Source organism: Festucalex cinctus, chromosome 12, assembly GCF_051991245.1.
Source record: "Festucalex cinctus isolate MCC-2025b chromosome 12, RoL_Fcin_1.0, whole genome shotgun sequence".
NCBI lineage: Eukaryota > Metazoa > Chordata > Actinopteri > Syngnathiformes > Syngnathidae > Festucalex > Festucalex cinctus.
In genome coordinates, this window is record NC_135422.1 from 26,389,425 (window position 1) to 26,409,812 (window position 20,388).

At 40.7% G+C, this 20,388-nt stretch overlaps 2 protein-coding genes across 18 annotated transcripts in view; one reads left to right on the top strand and one right to left on the bottom strand.

Moving 5' to 3' along the window:
• The window catches only part of dicer1 (dicer 1, ribonuclease type III), a 419,383-nt gene that overhangs the window by 280,138 nt on the left and 118,857 nt on the right, over window positions 1-20,388 (bottom strand). The gene's annotated exons all lie outside the window — the stretch shown is intronic.
• LOC144032300 (uncharacterized) lies at window positions 1,652-20,209 on the top strand. Of its 12 annotated transcripts, none has more exons than XM_077540072.1 (18): window positions 1,652-6,580; window positions 7,710-7,817; window positions 9,429-9,562; window positions 10,942-11,098; window positions 11,343-11,535; window positions 11,626-11,676; window positions 11,896-11,946; window positions 12,215-12,265; window positions 12,487-12,537; window positions 12,755-12,805; window positions 13,074-13,124; window positions 13,336-13,386; window positions 13,672-13,722; window positions 15,194-15,250; window positions 15,776-15,832; window positions 16,058-18,071; window positions 18,217-18,360; window positions 19,810-20,209. In XM_077540072.1, the coding sequence occupies exons 3-18, from the start codon at window positions 9,433-9,435 to the stop codon at window positions 20,052-20,054; spliced, it is 3,405 nt and encodes a 1,134-aa protein (XP_077396198.1). In that variant the 5' UTR covers window positions 1,652-6,580; window positions 7,710-7,817; window positions 9,429-9,432; the 3' UTR covers window positions 20,055-20,209. The 12 variants fall into 12 exon arrangements, with proteins under 12 accessions (XP_077396198.1, XP_077396199.1, XP_077396193.1 ...); XM_077540073.1 differs by having other exon boundaries at window positions 9,433-9,562; XM_077540067.1 differs by having other exon boundaries at window positions 7,710-9,562.

Consider the following 20,388-nt stretch of genomic DNA (forward strand, 5'->3'; position numbering starts at 1 on the left):
ATTATTATTATTATTTTTATTTTTATACACCCACACACAAACTCCACAAATAAACAGAGTCTCCGGGTGGGACGCCAACGCGCGCCGCCAGCACTGAGCTGAGGACAAGCGATGTCTCGCCAGTGCCAATTTACACTCCTTTAAACAACACCTTTTCTTTTTATGCCGCTTTTTCGGCTGAAAACCAGGACCCACTCATGTTGACGACTCGGAAGCCACGTTTAATCTCGAGAGGTTTTGTGAGACTTCCCGTCACATTCTTGAATGAACTCTGCTCATATGGGGTGTGTTGATTGTGCAGTGTGGCCGCACACCACGCACAGTACGTTCAAAACTGGAACTCCCGTGATTTTTTCTCTTCACGTGTGGCGTCTGTCAAAGATTGTAAATCGGCCGACAATTTTAAAATCTTGCCGTGTGAACCAGGCTTTACAGAAGCAAAAATAACTACTATGAAGGGAAATACAAACTAATATGATAAAACAATCAAAGAAAAAGAAAACAAGAAAAGAGGTCTTAACCCAGGTGATGGATTTCTTAAATCAAACTAACATTGGACCCACATCTAACCAAGTGCACCAATTTGTACACTCTGGCTCATGCCTGCATGGTGTGCACTTACAGATGGTCGGGGTTGGTCCAAGAAGCAGAACCCTGGATGGAGACTCGCCAAGCTCGTTTAAAGAAGGAATGAAGGAGATTCAGTTCGGGAGAGGAACAGAGTTTGTCCGGCTGGCCAGCTGAGCTTCAAGGGTCGACCTGCTGGCTGGGAACAGACCCTTTTTGTTGAGGGCTAGGGGGCCTGAAATGGCACCATCTGTTTGAGCCGGAGCAGGGACAAAGCAGCGCGTTTCGCTACACCTGTCGCAAAGGCGATGGCTTCCGTGAGTTCGTTGCGTGTAATGGTCACGCGAAACGTGCGCTGGTGGTCACGCTAGGTGTCTGGCAGCCACGCGCGCTGGAGAGGGGGGGGCCAGCAGCGTGGAAGCAGCTGGGGAGAGCAGGAACAAAAGAGACAGCCAAAAGAGAAAGAGGCCAGCAAGAAGCCTGGTTTTATATTGGGGGCTGCGGCCTACTCCACGGCAGGGCTATTGAAATTTACCAACTTGGAGAGGATTTTGGTAAAGACTAATTAGATTGAATCTGGATCCCATGTTTACCAAGATTCTCAGGTCAAAATTCAATCAATGCATCACGTACAGCTGAATACCTCAAATGTTACCTAGCTTACACTGTTAAAACGTGCATGCACATGAAAGTTTAGTGAAGAATCTGCCACTGCAATGAATCATATTCAAGACATTTCATGGAGTCACATTTCAAAAATGTCAAAACACAACATTTTCATAATTCATTGTTCTGTTGCAAAATAAGACAGGTCAGGTTGCTAATAAGGCTTTTACTTTTGTTCCTTGCGTGTGTGTGCGTGTCAGTCAGAGTGTGTGGGGCTGTTTGTGGGAGATGTTATTGGCCTCTCCAACCCCCACAGTGGCGTGTCCAGGAGAAAGGAACAAAATTCCTTTGTTTGCAAATATGTTTACAAAAGTTACAACTGACCGATAATCGTTACAGATGAGTTTGTGCATGCATTCCCCCTACAATATATAGTTTTTTGTTTGTGTGTGTGTGTGTGTGTGTGTGTGTGTGTGTGTGTGTGTGTCCTTACTTACGTCCAGATTGGGGACTTTCATGCGTTCACACACCAGTTGATTGGGGACACTAAAACTTTTGGGGACCAAAACCACTGTCCCCAATTAGATGACACTGTAGTTGCATTTAGCATGGTCAAATTAGTGTTCTCTCCAAAAATCTCGACCTGTCCCCAAAAACTACTTTTAACATTTTTTCTGTGTGTTTGTGTATGCTCCCCCCATTCAATCTGTGTGTACTCTACATTGCCCCTTGTGGAAGTGTGTGGTATAGGTCCCCAAAAGTGACATTTACCATATTCAATTTGTGTGTAACTATGATTTTTGGCGGGAATGTGTGCTAGGTCCCCAAAAGTGACATTATTTTGGCGGGAAAAGAACAATAGAAGGGTTTTGGGGCCCTAGCTTGGCAGCAGCTTGCTGCAGCAGTGCCAGTAAGACATCTCATCGAAGCCCTGGTTGAGCCCAACTCAACAAGGGCTCATGGGTTAGAGCTACGATCATGTGTTCCCAAGTTATGTTGTAGGATTTACTCCTCTTTCACTACGCGACCTTTGGGATCTTTCCGGTTGTACTAGTGGTTTAAAATATGATATACACGATGGGGTTGGGTATGGCTTATTCATACGAAATAATCAGGTGCCCTGCTGGTGGCGGGACCGAGCGACGAGGGTCAGGACACTGGTAAAGTGCCACCAGGAAGGTCCTGTGCCACTTGGGCGTGACCTCCCCGATCCCTACATTTGGAGTCCAGGGATGAAACCCGGGACATCCGATGGCGGGTGGGCCAGTTCTGTCATACGTCAAATTTGAACGTTCGAGTGTTACAGCAGGTGTAACATAATTTAATTATGGAAGAAAAAGAATAGAAGTGGGTTTGGGCCCTAACTCAGCAATGGTGGTGTTTTAGAAATGGTGACAAAAGACATGTAAGTAACAGGTGACATGTAAAACGCCATTGTTTCCAATTACTCCAGTCACAATAATAAAATTATCATGCCTTGATTAGGAGCAGTTTGTCATTAAAAATGTATTTATTATGAGGAAAACTTGAATAATGTGTTATCTAATATAAAATTAAACTATGTCATGAATTAGTTGACATCAAGTTTCAGAGTAACTTGGCTAACATTGTTTAAACTGGTCTAAATATTTTATTTTTCTTATTTTCATAAAAATAAGAAAAAAAAGAAACTGAGATAATCACTGGTCCTTCTGGGCATTTATTACTTTCATTCATCTAACATTACAGTCTGGCATAAAAAGTCTTTGCAAACTGGGTTAATTATACAATTCCTGAAAGCGAACAATTATGTGGGTTCCCAACTTTACCCTAATTCAGCTAGTTTAGGTCAAAGTTACTAACGTTAAGATAACATACTCCTACGCCCTCTGATTGTCTCATCAGTCCTCATGCCTTTAACTTACCAATAAGACACTGAGTACCAGGCAAACCAATGAGAGGCAGTGGAGGGTGGGTCTGGCTGACGCAAAACGCACTGAAAAAGAAATGGGTATATGCCGTACACCTAGCTTCGACATAAGTGGAAATGGACTTAATTAAGTGCTAATAAGTCTTGATGCATTGGCAAAGCACCCGGCGCCTTCATTGAAAAGGGAGCTCTCGTGATTTTGATGTGATGCCTTTGACCTTTGACCTTGGAGAAGTGGGTGGACACCCAGGATAAATGTACAGGATTCCAGCTCTGACATACTCTTGCTGCTGGTGGAGCCAAATGACGATGCTCCAACGCAATGGAAAGGTTGGCACAAGCATCTACCATACATGTTCATACACGCACTATTTCAAACCGGGTGGCCTCTGTGACTTTGGCACGACCTTTGTTACTCTTAGGCTTTATCGTGGAGGCTGAAATTTTGGGTACACGATGAAGTAGGGGTCGCCTTTAACATGCAGTATGTGGAAAGTAGGTACCTCTGGTTGCAGGGCCGAGCAACGAGGTCTAAACACACTAACAAAGAGGCGGTTGAGAGGCCCTGTGTGACTTTAGTGTGACCTTCTAAACACCTAATTTTGAATAGAGTGCTAAAACCCAGAACACACAATGGTTCCGGTGGAGCAACTTGTAGGGTACGTGAATCAATATCATTTAGATTTGGCGGGAAAAGAAGACTACAAGGGTTTTCCAAGCCTAGGTCCTGAACAGTCTGTGATAGCAGCAACAGCAATACAAATGCAACGACTTCAGTCATCAGTCAAGACACAGTGTCCAATCACTGGTGAGCTATTTTCGAACAGATCCGTCAGACATGCTGGCATCAAAACATGTACTGTACACTTTTTTTTTTTTTTTTTACAAGTACAATGCAAACTTTCCGTGTATCTTTCCTCCCACCCTAAGTACTAAATATGGTATTTTGGTTAATATTGCATGAGTGGAATATAACCAGCCAAATCCAGCAGTTTTTATTAATATCACAAAGCAGATAGTTTGCCACTTGCTCTCAAGTGAAAAACAATAATGTTATTCAGTTTACAACTAATAACCAATCACAGCACAACTTTAGAAAACAGGTGAGCTGTGACTGGTCATTGCCTGAGCCCCGAGCAACTGTGATGTTATCTTCAGTCAACAGCAAGTGGCAAAATGGCCACCCGCTGAGATAGATAAAAACGGATGGATTTTGATTCATAACTCATATTTCACAAATGTAAAATTAATAAGAACATCATGTTTAGAATATTGAGGTCACATATTGTCAAGAAATATTCAAGCCATTGTTTCCATAACATGCATCAATAACGGGTAAGACTGTCAATAATGAGCCCTTTTCCCTTTTTTTGAGGGGACGTGTAAGCAGGGCCAAATGCTTGGCTACTTGCAGAGTTGAGGCAACAAACTGCCACTTTGAAGTTAATTGTATCCAATTATATTCCCCCCTTGTCTGCAGAGCAGTTACAAGGAGGAAAAGGAGAGCCAGGTGATGGAGGGAAGTTAAAAGAGACATGCAAAAAACAAACAAACTGACGTGTCATTAATTGTGTGTGGTGGATAGATCCAAAGGCAGTAAAACATGGCAAGGAGACAAACAGAAATGAGAATAACTTTATTGACTGGATGGAACGTGGACAGATTTGGCAGGGACAGGGAGGGAGACACTTGGCGGAAACGGGGAGACACTTGAGTAATCGTGGAGACTTGAGACATGGACAGACTTGGATTAACATGGAGACAGGAGTAGACGTGGTGAACTAGATTAACAAACAACCTTGGCATAGACAAAAAACAACAGAACGACACTTAAACTTCAGTATGGACCCCTGACCCCACCAAGGACCTTGCGGTGGGCTCATCGCTTGCGCCGGCAGACACTGGATCCGGGATCATCCGCCGTACTCGTGCCTCCTGGGGTTAGACCCTGGGCTGGAGATTGTGGCAGAGACGAAGGAATTTGGGGCTGCAGCAGCCGAGACGAATAAACTTGGGGCTGCGGCAGCGGAGACGAATAAACTTGGGGCTGCGGCAGCTGAGACAAGGAGACTGCAGCAACCGGCCCCAACGGGGGGACCTGGGACGGCGGCAATCCACCAGGGACAGAGAGGCCGGGGGCTGCGTCAGCCAGGAACTGAGAGGCTGGGGGGCTGCGTCGGCCAGGAACTGAGAGGCTGGGGGGCTGCGTCGGCCAGGAACTGAGAGGCTGGGGGGCTGCGTCGGCCAGGAACTGAGAGGCTGGGGGGCTGCGTCGGCCAGGAACGTCCTGGGGCTGTAGCGGCAGCAGCGGCACAGGCGAAGCATCCTGGGGCGGGTGTGGTTCAGGAGAAGAGTCAAGAGGCGGCCGTGGCTCAGGAGAAGCGTCAAGAGGCGGCCGAGGCACAGGCGAACAGCCAGGGAGTGCATAGGCGCCGGGACGGGGGCTGGAAACCGCCAAAGTGCCGGGACAGGGGCTTGAAGCCGGAATGGGGTTTTGAGGCTTCCACCGGGTCCTTGTTGGTGGGCTAATTGTGTCATGAACTGTGGAATTTGGCTGTGGTGGATAGACCCAAAGGTAGAGAAACTTGGCCGGGAGACAAACAGATATGAGAATAACTTTGACTGGATGGAACCTGAGAAGACTGGGCATGATTTGGTATGGACATGAGGAAGACAGACTGGCGGAGTCTTGAGGGAGACTCAATTAACAAACAACTTCAGCATAGACAACCCCAACAGCCCACCACTTAAACAAACTTCACCATGAAGCCCTGACATAGACAATGATCCCACACAGACAAGACAAAACCAACAGCCTAAATACACCAACACTAATGAGAAACACCTGGGGAACACACTAGGGAGAGGGCGTTGATTGGTCAACACACACTGGGAAGGGGAATGACACACAGGTGGACCTAATCAGACATAACGAGACAGGGGAACCACAGGAACATAAGACACTTACCAAAATAAAACAAAACCAACTCAAACAAAATTGAAACACAACAATGTGTATGTGAAAACATGAGCTAGTTCTCAAGACAAGAATATTCCACTGGCCTGTCTAAAAATAGCTGACCAGTGATGGGACAATCTGACTTAGTAAGAACAATTAGAATAGGAATGTCAACATCTAACAACAGCATAGTCGTCTGTCCAGATGTGGTCTTGCACTAGGGGACCCCCCTTGACACTCAATGATCCGAACCACTTATCCACAGATTTTGACCATGGTCTGTGGTCTCAGTGTTGTGCTGTTCAAATAGCTCACGAATGACTGAATGCAAGATATGCCATTTTAACATGAATATTACCACTAAAATATTCCAACATCAACAAGCAACCAAATATCGATTTATAAAATTTTGATATGGACAGAAAGCCTGCCATACCTGCATGCACCCCTCTCTCCGCTCCCAGGGTTCAATGCATGTAGTTTACAGGAAACTTTCATGACACGAGAAGAGGACGCCAGAAGCAACAAACCATTAAAAGGTAAGACACCTGTGATTACAAATTGCTAACTGTATGTTAAGAAACAATGTTTAATGATAGATAAGTCTAGAGCTGGACTGGCACAAAAAATAAAATAGGCCCTGACATTTTGACTTAGGCCCACCGGCCTCCTGCCTAATGTAGTTTTGCCACTGATGTTTATTGATGATGTTTCAGTTGGCTATCTGTATTCGAACTTAACTAACAGACTGGTCCCTCTAAATTGTGGGCCAGCCTCTTGGTGTAAAAAGTAGGAAAATAATAATTAAAAAGCACTGCATCAGCCCCAATAGGCCCACCGGGCATGTGCCCAGTATGCCAGATGGCCAGTCCAGGCCTGGATAAGTTGATTAAAAAATATGCTACATTCAGGTTTCTGACATTGCAAATGATTGATCAAGTGATAATTAGGCCACGATACGTAGCTTGCGTGTCAGCTACACTTTAAGTAGTCTCACTTTAGTTGGAGTAGCTTTAAGTAGGGCCTACTGTTAGTCAAGGACCGAATTTTACCATCCGTTATGATTAATATCCAATCTACACTATCATATAAGGTGCATATTGCTGTATGAAAAATAAACTGATTATTCGGTGCAAACAACAGATAATTGGCAGGTTTTGCATGTCTCTGCCAGTAGATTATGGAGTTATAGAAGACAAAATCTGTGACAAAATCTGCTTAACGTTTACTCACTGTATTGACAAAAATAATGTGTTTCGTCAATGGAGTGTGATGAATAAAATCTTAAATTTGTTGTGCTAAAAGTGGAATTCTGAATATTGTGCATGAAAATGGATAGATGATGAATTAGCTGTCATTATTATTTATTAGGGCCGGGTGATATGACCAAAATTGGTATACTGTAGGTTAGTTTATGCTTCACTAAAGACAAACAATATATCATCATATACATGTCAGGAAGAAGAAACATTTCAACAAAATAACATGAACACATATGGTGAAATTAGAAAATTACCCATGTACATTTACATGCAGCGGAGCAGAGATAAGAAATGCAAATTAAAATAACTATCAAACAATGCCTACACTTATTTTCCTTTAAAGATAAAATCAAAATACCTTTTATTCATTTATTATATTAACTGTTGCGCATATTGTGCATGTCAGGTGACAAAAAAGTGTGACCCGCCCCATTTTGTCGACGTCATTTCCTGTGTAGTCGCGGGAAAGCTGGACTTCGCGTTAGTCTTGGAGTTGGCGCCGTTCTGTTCGAAGGTAGGCTACTAAACTGTCTTAAGTATTTTAAAACGATCGCTTTTTGAGCAGCATTTTCCATATACTGACTGATATGCCTGTAAATTCGAGGGCGCTAGATATTTTTCAGTAACCTAAGACATTGCACGTTGTTTGTTGGCATACTGCTGACTGGAGCTTGCAGCCTTGACCTCGCTAAGTTAGAGGAAATTTCAAACTCATTAGGCTTGCGCTAACAAGCCTTGTCCTAAAATGCAGCGGAATCTCCAGTTACGAAAAATTCCCCCCCAAACAAACTACCCCCCACCCACCCACCCCGCTTTTTTTTTCTTTAATTAGCTTTTTTAATTCCAAACAAATTTTTGGTCGAAAATATGACTCTAGTGACGCATATATTTTGTTATGCAAACCGTCTCAGCATTGCTGATGTAGTTTGCGAACAGGTGAACGACAGTAGGCTTCTGCGTGTAGCCTCTTTTTCTCGTTCACTCACTCGCTACTGGCCAGTGGCCAAGGAGGGGGGGAGGGGAAGTTTCTCTCTTCTCGTTCATTCCGTACTGGCCAGCACTTTTTTTTTTTTTTTTTTTTAAATTAAGTTTTTAAATTACGAACAAATTTTTGGTCAAAAATATGCCTCTAGTAACGCATATATTTTGTTATGCGAACCGTCTCAGCATTACTGATGTCGTTTGCGAACAGGTGGACAGTAGGCTTCTGCCTGTAGCCTCTTTCTCGTTCACTCACTCGCTACTGGCCAGTGGCCAAGGAGGGGGGGAGGGGAAGTTTCTCTCTTCTCGTTCATTCCGTACTGGCCAGGTTGGCGGTGGGGAAGTTACCTCAAACTGGCCTCATGCCCTAATTAGTCGAAGCTCCAGTTCCAGCTTGCTCTTTACCATGCACGCTCGTAATTGGTCAATTGTAGGGGGCGGGAGGACACCTCACGTGGGGGTGCAATTTATATGCAGGGAAGCGCAAGAGAGAAAGGAGTGAACACGAAGTCAAGTCAAGTCAAGCTGATGACACGTTGTTTTACAAAATGAGCGACAGAAAAAGACGCACATATGGACACATTTTGACTTCGTGGATAATACCAGGGCAGAGTGTAGAAGTCTTTAACCCCAGAAAGACAGAACAGTAGATGAACTGGGTAAAATAATGGCTGACATCGTTAATGCTCATTGTGGCTTAATTACCTCTTCTCCTTTTGTATTGTGCCAAAAAGGTGCATACGCACAGTGGTCTCTCTCACTGGAGCGGTCGGCTAGATTTCTGATGAATGTCACGTGGCAAAAACGTTTGGCTGTATGTATGATACACATATAGTATTTACTGTATTGGTGTGTCTCTTAAATTGGATTTGGGGGGGCCCGAATGACACACAAATCTCTGTCTACTCCCTGTGGTTAAGTTTCATCCATTTTACTTCTTGGACTAACTGCCATTCACCTAGAAGATGACATTAATTGGTAAATGTGTTCATAATGGGAAACAAATGTGTAGCTGCAGTCTCTAAAGCATGAGGTGTGGAACTATGAGTGTGTAATTTTGGATATGTTTATGTAGACTTTTTAAGATAATGTTCAGAGTGAGTTACATAATCCGCCTTGATAACCAAAACCCTCTTTGCCATAGAAAGATGGCAAACAATGGAAGAACAGTGCAAAGGCGGAGGAATCGGGTCACTCCACAAAAAGATGCTGAGCAGCATGTACTATTGGAAAAGGATAAGATGGGACTTAGAGAGTCCTTCATTAACCCATTCAAAGGTGAGTATACATTTTTCAAGACATTAATTTGATCTTTGTTTATGTGCATGATATGAATGGCTCTCATAGCTGCAATTAACCAACTGCAAATTAAGACATGTTTTCCACATACATGCATCTGTAGTAGGCTGCTACAGATTCATTTTGGTGGCCACTAATAGATTTTAGATCAAAATGTGACTTGTGTGTACATTTTGTTTTGCTGTGTGGAGATTTTGCCACTTTGCTCCTTGTGTGTGTGCTGATTAATACCACCGCTTTTCTTTATGATGATGCAAATACAGCACATCAAATGAAGTATCAAAAGTAGCATTGATCTTTGAGTCGATCTTGTTATCAGAGGCAACACTAATTCAGTACTTGTGTATTTTGTTTGGAAACACCATTTGATATGGGGAAAAATTCACATTACGATATCAATTGCAGCCCTATGCTAATGGTATACAGTGTTCCCTCACTTGTTACGGGTGTGGTGAATTTCCTCGAGGTCGTAGTGGTTAAATAAAGTGACACGTATGAAAAACTTTGACCTGTTATAAAAATAGCTCGACACTGACTTGCTAAGAATTAAAAAGTAAAATGTTAACTTTTTTTTTTTAAACCTGTCATGACACGTTTCTTAATTTACCAAATATTATATATTTTGATTAAAAGTGTCATAGATTGTGTTAAATACAAGAAAGCGCTGTCTATATTTACTCATACAAAAAAGGACAAATAGCAGCATAAATAATTTTATGGGGTACTCACCATTGAAATTGGTGGTAAAAATCTGCGATAGAGTGAATCAACAATAAGTGAACTGCGAAGTAGGGATGGACCACTGTATATCACAATATAAAATAGGGTTAAAATATATATTAAATTAGTATTTTCTGAATAGATTATTTTAGTCTTTAGCGCTAACCCATGTTAACAACTGAGTCAGAAGCTAAAGGGCAAATATCAACTAAAATACTTAATACGATTCACACCTTCCTTTCATGGCAGCATTTAAAAAGCATGTTTCTGGTATCGTGATAGTCATGTACAGTTTCACAGTATTGGTGCCAGTCTGCATAGTTTTGGTTCAATTTCAAAATATTTACAGCCAAAAAAAAAATCTAAAGTCACAGTTTTGTCATCAGTTTGTCTCCATCTTTAATAAACATGTCAGGAATGATGGTACAAGCTGCAAAATCTAATCAAAGTTCAATGTATATAATCTTAATTATCTTCATTATTTGTCTATACTTTTAAAGAATTCAAATTGTTAACTAATGATGGTTTTAAAAAGCGCATTTGCTTGTTGGTGCAAAATGCTGTATGTTCTGATTAGTCGACTAATTACGACTACTGTTGATTAGATTATTTTTATTTTTTTCTCGCCTCTCCTCAAGGTCGAGGTGTGGTTGCTACACAGACTTTTACCAAAGAAGAATTTGTGCTGGAGTACCGTGGAAAGCTTTGTGAACAAGGTCTTGAGCAAAATTTGGAGCGTAATGAACAAGAAGCAGTCTTCCTATTTTATTTCAACTGGAGAGGTAAAGGTTGGTGGTAAGTATTTCTCTATCTGAACTTGAGTTGAGTTGTTTGGAATGTTTATGGACAAAAAAAACAAACACAGATGTGTAGTCAACATTCGCTATGAATGAGTACTACGTAATGCATAGATCAGGCATGATCTATGCCTTTGCTCAGCCGTTAGATAAAACTTCAAACTCTAGACTTCCCTTTTCCATTTGAATCATATCTATACTGGGCAGGCAGCTTCCACTCTTATTTCCCTCCCCCCCTCCAGTCTTGATGCATCAGATGAAGACCAGTCATTGGGAAGGCTCGTAAATGACAACCACATAAAGCCAAACTGCAAGATGAAGGTTATTGAAGTTGGTGGTTTGCCACATCTTTGCCTTTTTGCAATCCGAGACATCGCTCCAGGTGAAGAATTGTCGTATAACTACGGAAATTCAGACTGGCCTTGGCGCAAAAAGGTATTGGGTCATTTATGTCATCTTGTAACTTATTCATGTTATGTTTGTGCTATCATGTTTTCCATATATTGTCTTTTCCTCTTTGAGCAGACACCATCACTTGAGGCCGCTGAAGACACGAATGCAAGCAAAAGACCTAAGGTGAAATACAGGTTCTACTACACTGCTTCTATCATTTAATATAGGGGAAATTGTGTGTGTTTTTACGAAACCCCAACTCAAAAGTAGTTGGGGCATTGTAAACAAGTACAATAGGATTTACAAATCTTTTTTGACCTAGATATGTACTGGTATCTTATTGTGCCATGTTATGATTGCTCTATCATGGTTTCCATATATTGTCTTTTCCTCTTTGAGCAGACACCATCACTTGAGGCCGCTGAAGACACGAGTGCTAGCAAAAGACCTAAGGTAAAATACAGGTTCTACTACACACTGCTTCTATCATTTAATATAGGCAAAATTGTGTGTGTTTTTACGAAATTCCAACTCAAAAGTAGTTGGTGCATTGTAAACAAATACAATATGATTTGCAAATCTTTTTGCGACCTGTAACTGTCCCCGATTAGGTGATAATTTGTCTGTCTTCTTTTGAATAGACCCAAAAGTATGTATCTTATTGTGCTGTGTTATGATTGCTCTCACGTTTTCCATGTATTTTCTTTTCGTCATTGAGCAGACACCATCACTTGAGGCCGCTGCACACACGAGTTCAAGCAAAAGACCTAAGGTAAAATACAGGTTCTACTTGACACAGCTTCTATCATTTAATATAGGGAAAATTGTGTGTTTTGACGAAACTCCAACTCAAAAGTAGTTGGGGCATTGTGAACAAATACAATAGGATTTACAAATCTTTTTCGCCCTATATATATGTACCGGTATCTTATTGTGCCATGTTATGGTTGCTCTATCATGTTTTCCATATATTCTCTTTTCCTGTTTGAACAGACACCATCACTTGAGGCCGCTGAAGACACGAGTGCGAACAAAAGACCTAAGGTAAAATACAGGTTCTACTACACACTGCTTCTATCATTTAATATAGGCGAAATTGTGTGTGTTTTTACGAAACCCCAACTCAAAAGTAATTGGGGCATTGTAAACAAATACAATATGGTTTGCAAATCGTTTTCGACCTATATATATGTATCTTATTGTGCCATGTTATAATTGCTCTATCACGTTTTCCATATATTCTTTTTTCCTCTTTGAGCAGACACCATCACTTGAGGCCGCTGAAGACATGAGTGCGAGCAAAAGACCTAAGGTAAAATACAGGTTCTACTACACACTGCTTCTATCATTTAATATAGGCAAAATTGTGTGTGTTTTTACGAAATTCCAACTCAAAAGTAGTTGGTGCATTGTAAACAAATACAATATGATTTGCAAATCTTTTTGCGACCTGTAACTGTCCCCGATTAGGTGATAATTTGTCTGTCTTCTTTTGAATAGACCCAAAAGTATGTATCTTATTGTGCTGTGTTATGATTGCTCTCACGTTTTCCATGTATTTTCTTTTCGTCATTGAGCAGACACCATCACTTGAGGCCGCTGCACACACGAGTTCAAGCAAAAGACCTAAGGTAAAATACAGGTTCTACTTGACACAGCTTCTATCATTTAATATAGGGGAAATTGTGTGTTTTTACAAAACCCCGACTCAAAAGTAGTTGGGGCATTGTAAACAAATACAACAGGATTTGCAAATATTTTTCGACCTATATATCTCTCTAATTGTGCTATGTTATGATTGCTCTCACGTTCTCCATATACTTTCTTTTCGTCTTTGAGCAGACACCATCACTTGAGGCCGCTGAAGACACGAGTGCTAGCAAAAGACCTAAGGTAAAATACAGGTTCTACTACACACTGCTTCTATCATTTAATATAGGGGGAATTGTTTGTTTTTACGAAACCACAGCTCAAATGTAGTTGGAGCATTGTATTAACGTATAAACAAATACAATGACTTGCAAAACGTTTTCGACCTATATTCACACAACTGTCCCAGATTAGGTCATGAAAATTTCTCTCGTTATGAATAGACCCAAAAGCAGCCTAAGTATCGTATTGTGCCATGTTAGGGTTGCTCCGTCATGTTTTCCATATTGTCTATTCTTGTTTGAGCAGACACCATCTCTTGAAGTTGCTGAAGACATGAGTGCTGGCGACAGATGTCAGGTAAGATCCAGTTTCTAAAACTGCTGTTTCATGTATTGTTTTCGGCTAAACTGATTTTTCGTGTTGTAGTTAGGGCTGAACGAGTGTGGAAAATGATCTAATTGCATTTCACCCCCCCAAAAATAATGGATATACAGTGTTCCCCAACTTTTTGCAGGTGATACATTCCATGCCATGAGTAGCAAGTGTGTTCCTCAGTTTGTTTAAAATGGCCCCAAAATTATGGATGGGCGTAGCTATCACAATGACAATCCCCATTTAGGTTTGGGTGTTAATTGTGTGTGCTTGTGTGTTTTGAATGACCCCAAAAGTATGGATCACCATAGCTACTGTAGTGATAACTGTCCCCAATTTGACTTGGGTATCAAGTGTATGTGCTAGTGTGTTTTGAATGACCCCAAAAGTATGGATAGATATAGCTATTACAGTGACTGTCCCCAGTTAGGTTTGGGTGTTAAGTGTGTGTGCTAGTGTATTTTGAATGACCCCAAAAGTATGGATCGCTATAGCTACAATAGTGATGCCTGTCCCCAATTTGACTTGGGTATCAAGTGTGTGTGCTAGTGTCTTTTGAATGACCCCAAAAGTATGGATCGCTAAAGCTACAATAGTGATGCCTGTCCCCAATTTGACTTGGGTATCAAGTGTATGTGCTAGTGTGTTTTGAATGACCCCAAAAGTATGGATAGATATAGCTATTACAGTGACTGTCCCCAGTTAGGTTTGGGTGTTAAGTGTGTGTGCTAGTGTATTTTGAATGACCCCAAAAGTATGGATCGCTATAGCTACAATAGTGATGCCTGTCCCCAATTTGACTTGGGTATCAAGTGTGTGTGCTAGTGTCTTTTGAATGACCCCAAAAGTATGGATCGCTAAAGCTACAATAGTGATGCCTGTCCCCAATTTGACTTGGGTATCAAGTGTGTGTGCTAGTGTCTTTTGAATGACCCCAAAAGTATGGATCGCTATAGCTACAAGAGTTAGGACTGTCCCCAATCTGACTTGTGTATCAAGTGTGTGTGCATATATGTAAAATGACCCCAAAAGTATGTCTAGACCGGGGGTGTCACAATGACTGTCCCCAATTAGGCTTTGGTGTCAAGTGTGTATCTGTGTCTTTAATGACCCGAAAAGTATGAAAAGCCACACCTATCGTAATTGCTGTCCCCCAGTATGATTTGAGTATCAAGCGTGTCTTTGTTTTAAATGACTTAAAAAGTATGGGTAGCCATAGCTGCAGTATTGTTTTCAGTTGGACTTGGACATGAAGTGTTTGAATGACCCCAAAAGTATGGATTGTCCACGTTCAACTTTGACCAGTTAGCTTGACGCTAAAAAATGTCCCAAAATGCAACAAACGCAGTCACCTGAAGCCGTAAAATATAAGCATATAAAATTATCTAAAAATATCATTGTGTAATGTTGTTTTCTCTATCATGTTTTTTATTCCTATACGTTTGATCTTTGTCAGCAGACACCACCTCTCGAGGTGGGAGATGACAGGATGGATGCTGGCGACAGGCCTCAGGTAAGATCCAGTTTCTCCCACACCGTTGTACCATGCACTGATTAGGGCTGAATGGTTAATTGAATTTGATAAAACATGTTGTATTTTTAAATTAATTGTAAAGACACAGATTTGACAGGTCATTATTGTATTGAAAAGTGGTGGGGTGGAGGAGCCCAAAAAATTCCTTTAGTGAATTAGGTTATGGCATATTGTGCGTGTCTCTCTGTTTTGATTGGCCCTAAAATTATCGGTCCACATGGCTATCGTAATAACGTTCCTTGTGTGGTGTGATTTGAACAAACAAATAGTATGGTTTGGTATGTTTGTAGTAATGCCTGGACCAATTAGGTCAGGGCAAATTGGCTGTTTTGAATGACCCCAAAATTATGGATAGACAATGTTAAGTTGAAATGTCCTGCCATAGATGCAGTCACCTGAACACCTATAAAATTAAGTGTGAAATTATTTTTAGCATTTTTTTTTCTTTTTTTTTTTTTTTTTTTTTTTTTTTCTTGTAATCATTTTTTGTATTTGTCATTTCAGCAGACACCATTATGTGAAGTCACAGATGATATCCTAAATGTTGCCAATAGTCCTCAGGTAAGGTTAATAAATACAAGTTATCACTGTTAGATTTTCATGCGTGAAAAAATAGGATAAAATTTATATTAATCTGTAATGACATGAGTAGTTTGGCCTTTATATATGTCCTTATGTGAATGTCTTATTTTTTCACATTCTACAGACAAAAAAAAAGATGTGATTTACAAAGAAACGTTTTTCCTCAATACATTATGGTAACTGTACACTTTTTCTTTTCTTCAGTCTTCCACATGTTTGGACGAATCACCGGAGATCTCTGATGATACAGACTATGATGATAAAGATTATATTCCAGAAACAGAAAAACAAAATATGTTCGACTCTGACGATAGCATAGACTTGTGTCCACTGGAGAAAACATCATCTTCATCTGTCTTCCCATCTTTGGCTAATTCAGCTATTGATGCTCAAACCTCTGAGAAGACAAAGACAAACACTTCAAGGAAGAGGAGCCTACTTAAGGTCTCTGGGACAAGAAACCAAAGTCCTCTGAAAAAAAGCAGAGTCCAGTGTATTTCAGAATCTATCAAAGTGTCTCCACCCTCAAACTCTAAAATTAAGAGAGTATATGATAAACGGAACTACTGTCTGTATTGTCTAACGCCCTCATCAAAAATTGCAAGACATCTAGAAGCTAAGCATGCAGATAAAGAAGAGGTTGCGAAAGCATTCATGCATCCAAAGAATTCACAGGCAAGACGAGATGAGTTGAATATTTTACGACGCCGTGGAAATTATGCTCACAATTCTCTTATTGTGAGGAGTGGAGAAGGAGATCTGCAGGCCTGCTATAGACCTCGGGAAAGAAAACAAGGTTCCGATTTTATCCATTGTTTTCATTGCCAAGGGCTCTATGCCAAGAAAACAATCTGGAAGCACATTAAAATCTGTCCTGCCAAGAAAAAATCTGAGAAGGAATTAGGTGTTTCTAAAAAGCGAGTTCAATCAAGATGTGCATTAAAAACTGCAGTAGCATGTGAAATTAGTGACGGATTAAAAACTGTACTTTCCTGCATGATCTACGATGAGGTGACTCGTGTGATCTATGACGACGACCTACTCTTAAAGTTTGGACAGCATCTCTTTGATCTAAATGGATCAAGAAAGAACCGACATGACTACATAAGGCAAAGACTTAGAGAACTTGGTAGACTGCTGACAGAGGCCCGGAAGAATTCATCTATTCGCAAGGCAGTGGAGCTCATCTATCCTGCAAACTTTAATCGTGTGATAACTGCAGTGAAGGTATTGGCTGGGCACAACTCGGAAAACAACACATACAAAAAACCCTCCTTAGCCTTAAAAATTGGTCACAGTCTGGGTGTACTTAGTGAGCTGATTGAAAGTGATAGTTTGTCTTCAGTTGACAGAGATGAGTGCTTGTTGGAATATGCTAGAGAATTTAAGACAATCAAAAATTTCAGATGGAAGGCATTGATTAGCAGAGGTGCGACGACGACAATGACAGAGGCAAAGTGGAATGCACCACAGATTTTACCTTTCACTGAAGATGTCAAACTTTTGGACGAACATGTGGAAAAGAGTAGAGAAGTTGCAGAAAGAATGCTTAAACTCTGTCCTTCTGCGAGTAATTATGCAGCACTGGCGAAAGTGACACTGGCTCAGGTGATAATTTTCAACAGAAGAAGAGAAGGAGAGGTGTCAAGAATGGAACTGTCTACTTTCGTAGAAAGGAAAGAGCTGGAACATAACGAGGACATGGCAGCCTGTCTCACCCCTCTGGAGAACAAGATGTGCGAGTTTTTCACTAGATTAGAAATCAGGGGGAAACGAGGAAGAGGTGTCCCTGTGCTCCTAAAACCATCAATGGTCTCAGCCATGGAGCTCCTAGCTCAAACCCGTGAGATGTGTGGAGTCTTAAAAGAAAATGTATTCATGTTTGGAAGACCGGAAGCCATGACTGCTTACAGAGGGGGAGAGTGCATCCAAAAGCTTGCAAAGGAGAGTGGTGCTAAAAATCCAGAGGCCTTAACATCAACAAGGCTCAGGAAGCACATAGCTACAATGTCACAGGTTCTTAATCTTCAAGAAAATGAAGCAGACCAACTTGCGGACTTTCTGGGACATGACATTCGTGTGCACAGGCAGTATTATCGACTACCACAAGGAACACTACAGCTTGCCAAAATGAGCAAAATGTTGTTAGCTGTGGAGCAAGGAACCCTCTCCCAGTATAAAGGTCAAACCCTTGATGACGTTCAGATTGACCCGCAAGGTATGGATGTGTGTTTATTGGTACAACATATTGTGAATGCTGCCAAGTCAAGATTGTCTTTCTGCTAAATTAGCTTGTTCTCTCACACGTTAACAGAACACTTCTTTGAAAGCTACAATCTTCAATGTTTTTGCTCTATTTTCAGAAAAAGTTGACTCTACACAAGACCCAGAGGAATCAAGCGATGAGGAAAGTGATCTCACAGTCCCAGAAGCTACAGGGGAAGCAGATGTTGAGGAAGAGGCTGCAACATCCCTTCCATCTTCTTCCAAGACCACTCTCATTGAAGGTACAAACAAAAATTAGATAGAGAAACTGTTTTTCACTGGCCTATACTACGTAATTGATTTTGGTTTTCACTGGCCTATACTACGTAATTGATTCTCCTAGGTAAGGTTCTGTAAAATAAGTATGGGTGTTCATTTGGAAGGTTATGAAAATAATGGATAGACTGCAGTAACCATGGTTTAATTTAGTTGACTCTCCTGTTATTTACAGAAACAAGGAACAAAGCAAAAATGCAGTTAAGCTCAACACCAGGGTTTTTCCTGGCTCAAATTGAAACAGAGGTGGCATCCCACTGTCTATGATGGGTGACTACTGATATCGGGTATCGGTGCCAATACCAGTCTTATTTTAAGGTGTCAGTACTCACGGCGGTGACCGATACATTTAAATGCCACCCTCCTGCAGCCGTTTTACGAAACGGGACAAGAAATTATATGAACACAAAATTGCCATTAACTTCATGCAATTTTAAGGAAAAATAATATATTGGGATATAGATGTCTTTCTTTAAAATAATCTGTCATTTATGGGTGGGGAATTTTATTGACTAGTGGTATCGATATTTGATATCATTATCAGTTGGAGAAAAAAAATTGTATCGAACATCCCTAATACTGACCGTGCACCATTACGTGTATGTATTCTGTAAATTCAAGAGACTCTTTCATTTTTTTTTTTTTTTTTTTTTTTTTTTTTTTTTTTTTTTTTTAAACAAGGAACATATAATAGGTCCGTGTTGCAATAATAAGAATAATAGTTCAAATAAGAATGGCAGTGGTTACAATTTTGTTGTTTTTGTTTTTTAATGGGACACATCCATTAGCGAGGTGCTTGGCCATATTGAAGTTGTCCTCGCCTCGAGCCACAGTAACTTAAAAAAAGCCTTACAGGTTTGCTGTGACTGTTGGCCATGTAGGCAAAAAACTCCATGTAACACTTGGCACGTCACGGAGTGCTTGCAGCAATATTCCTGCCTTCACGCACTAAAGAGGTGTGCCACTTACTGATGTCTACAATGTAGACTACATATATTTTAGATACCGGTGCTATTTAAAAAAAAAAAAAAAAAAAGTGATACCGAGCAGTTTTTGACACTGAAACAATGAGGTACGGTACTAATACTGGTATCCTGTGCAACACTAGGCCACCGGTGGCTGCATTTCTTAACAATGGCGAGTAAGCCTATTTTTGCATTTTATTCAAATGAAAACCCGTGGAGAAGGGAGATTACATCTTTGCATTCTTTGAGTGAACACTCATCGCTCTATAGACCAGGCTAAAATTTTAAAGGTATATTTAATTTTTAAGCTTTGGTCCTATGAAGACAAGGAACAGTATTACTTTACCAATGTCGTACTTGCATTCAACATTGGAACTAAAAGAGCAGAGGTCATGTTTTGACTTTTTTAATTTGGACTGAAATTTTTTGACAGCGTTTGTCTTTTAACAGATATGGGAGTTTCCCAGATGACAGGAGGCATCACCAAACGTAAGTGGACCGATGCTGAAATATATGCTGTCGAAAAGCACATGATGCACTTCATCCATAAATGCCAGGTACCACAAAAGTTGGACTGCCTTCGCTGTATTAATTCTGAACCACATGCCCTAAAAAATCGCACTTGGACTGGTGTCAAAAACTTTGTCAGAAACCGCATTACGACCTTAAAGAGAAGGGCTTCTGCCAAATGCTAAGTCTCTTGGTTCGTTATTTTAAGAAATCCTCCTATAAGTGATGCACTCTCCTCACTTGTTCGGATAGTATTGGTACACCAATGTTATATTTTGCTTGTTATATTGTTATATTGTTATGTTGTTGTATATATTGTTAAATATAAACTGACACCAAATTCTAATTTGTTGGGTTTTTTTTCCTCCTTCTTTAACAGTGCATCCCTCCAACACTGGTTCGATGTCTTTGTTGTATGTGTTGAATATACTGTTATTTCACTAAATGCATTTTCAAATAACTGTACATTAAAAATGTTATTCATGATAGGCAAAGTATTAAATCTGACTAAAAATAGCA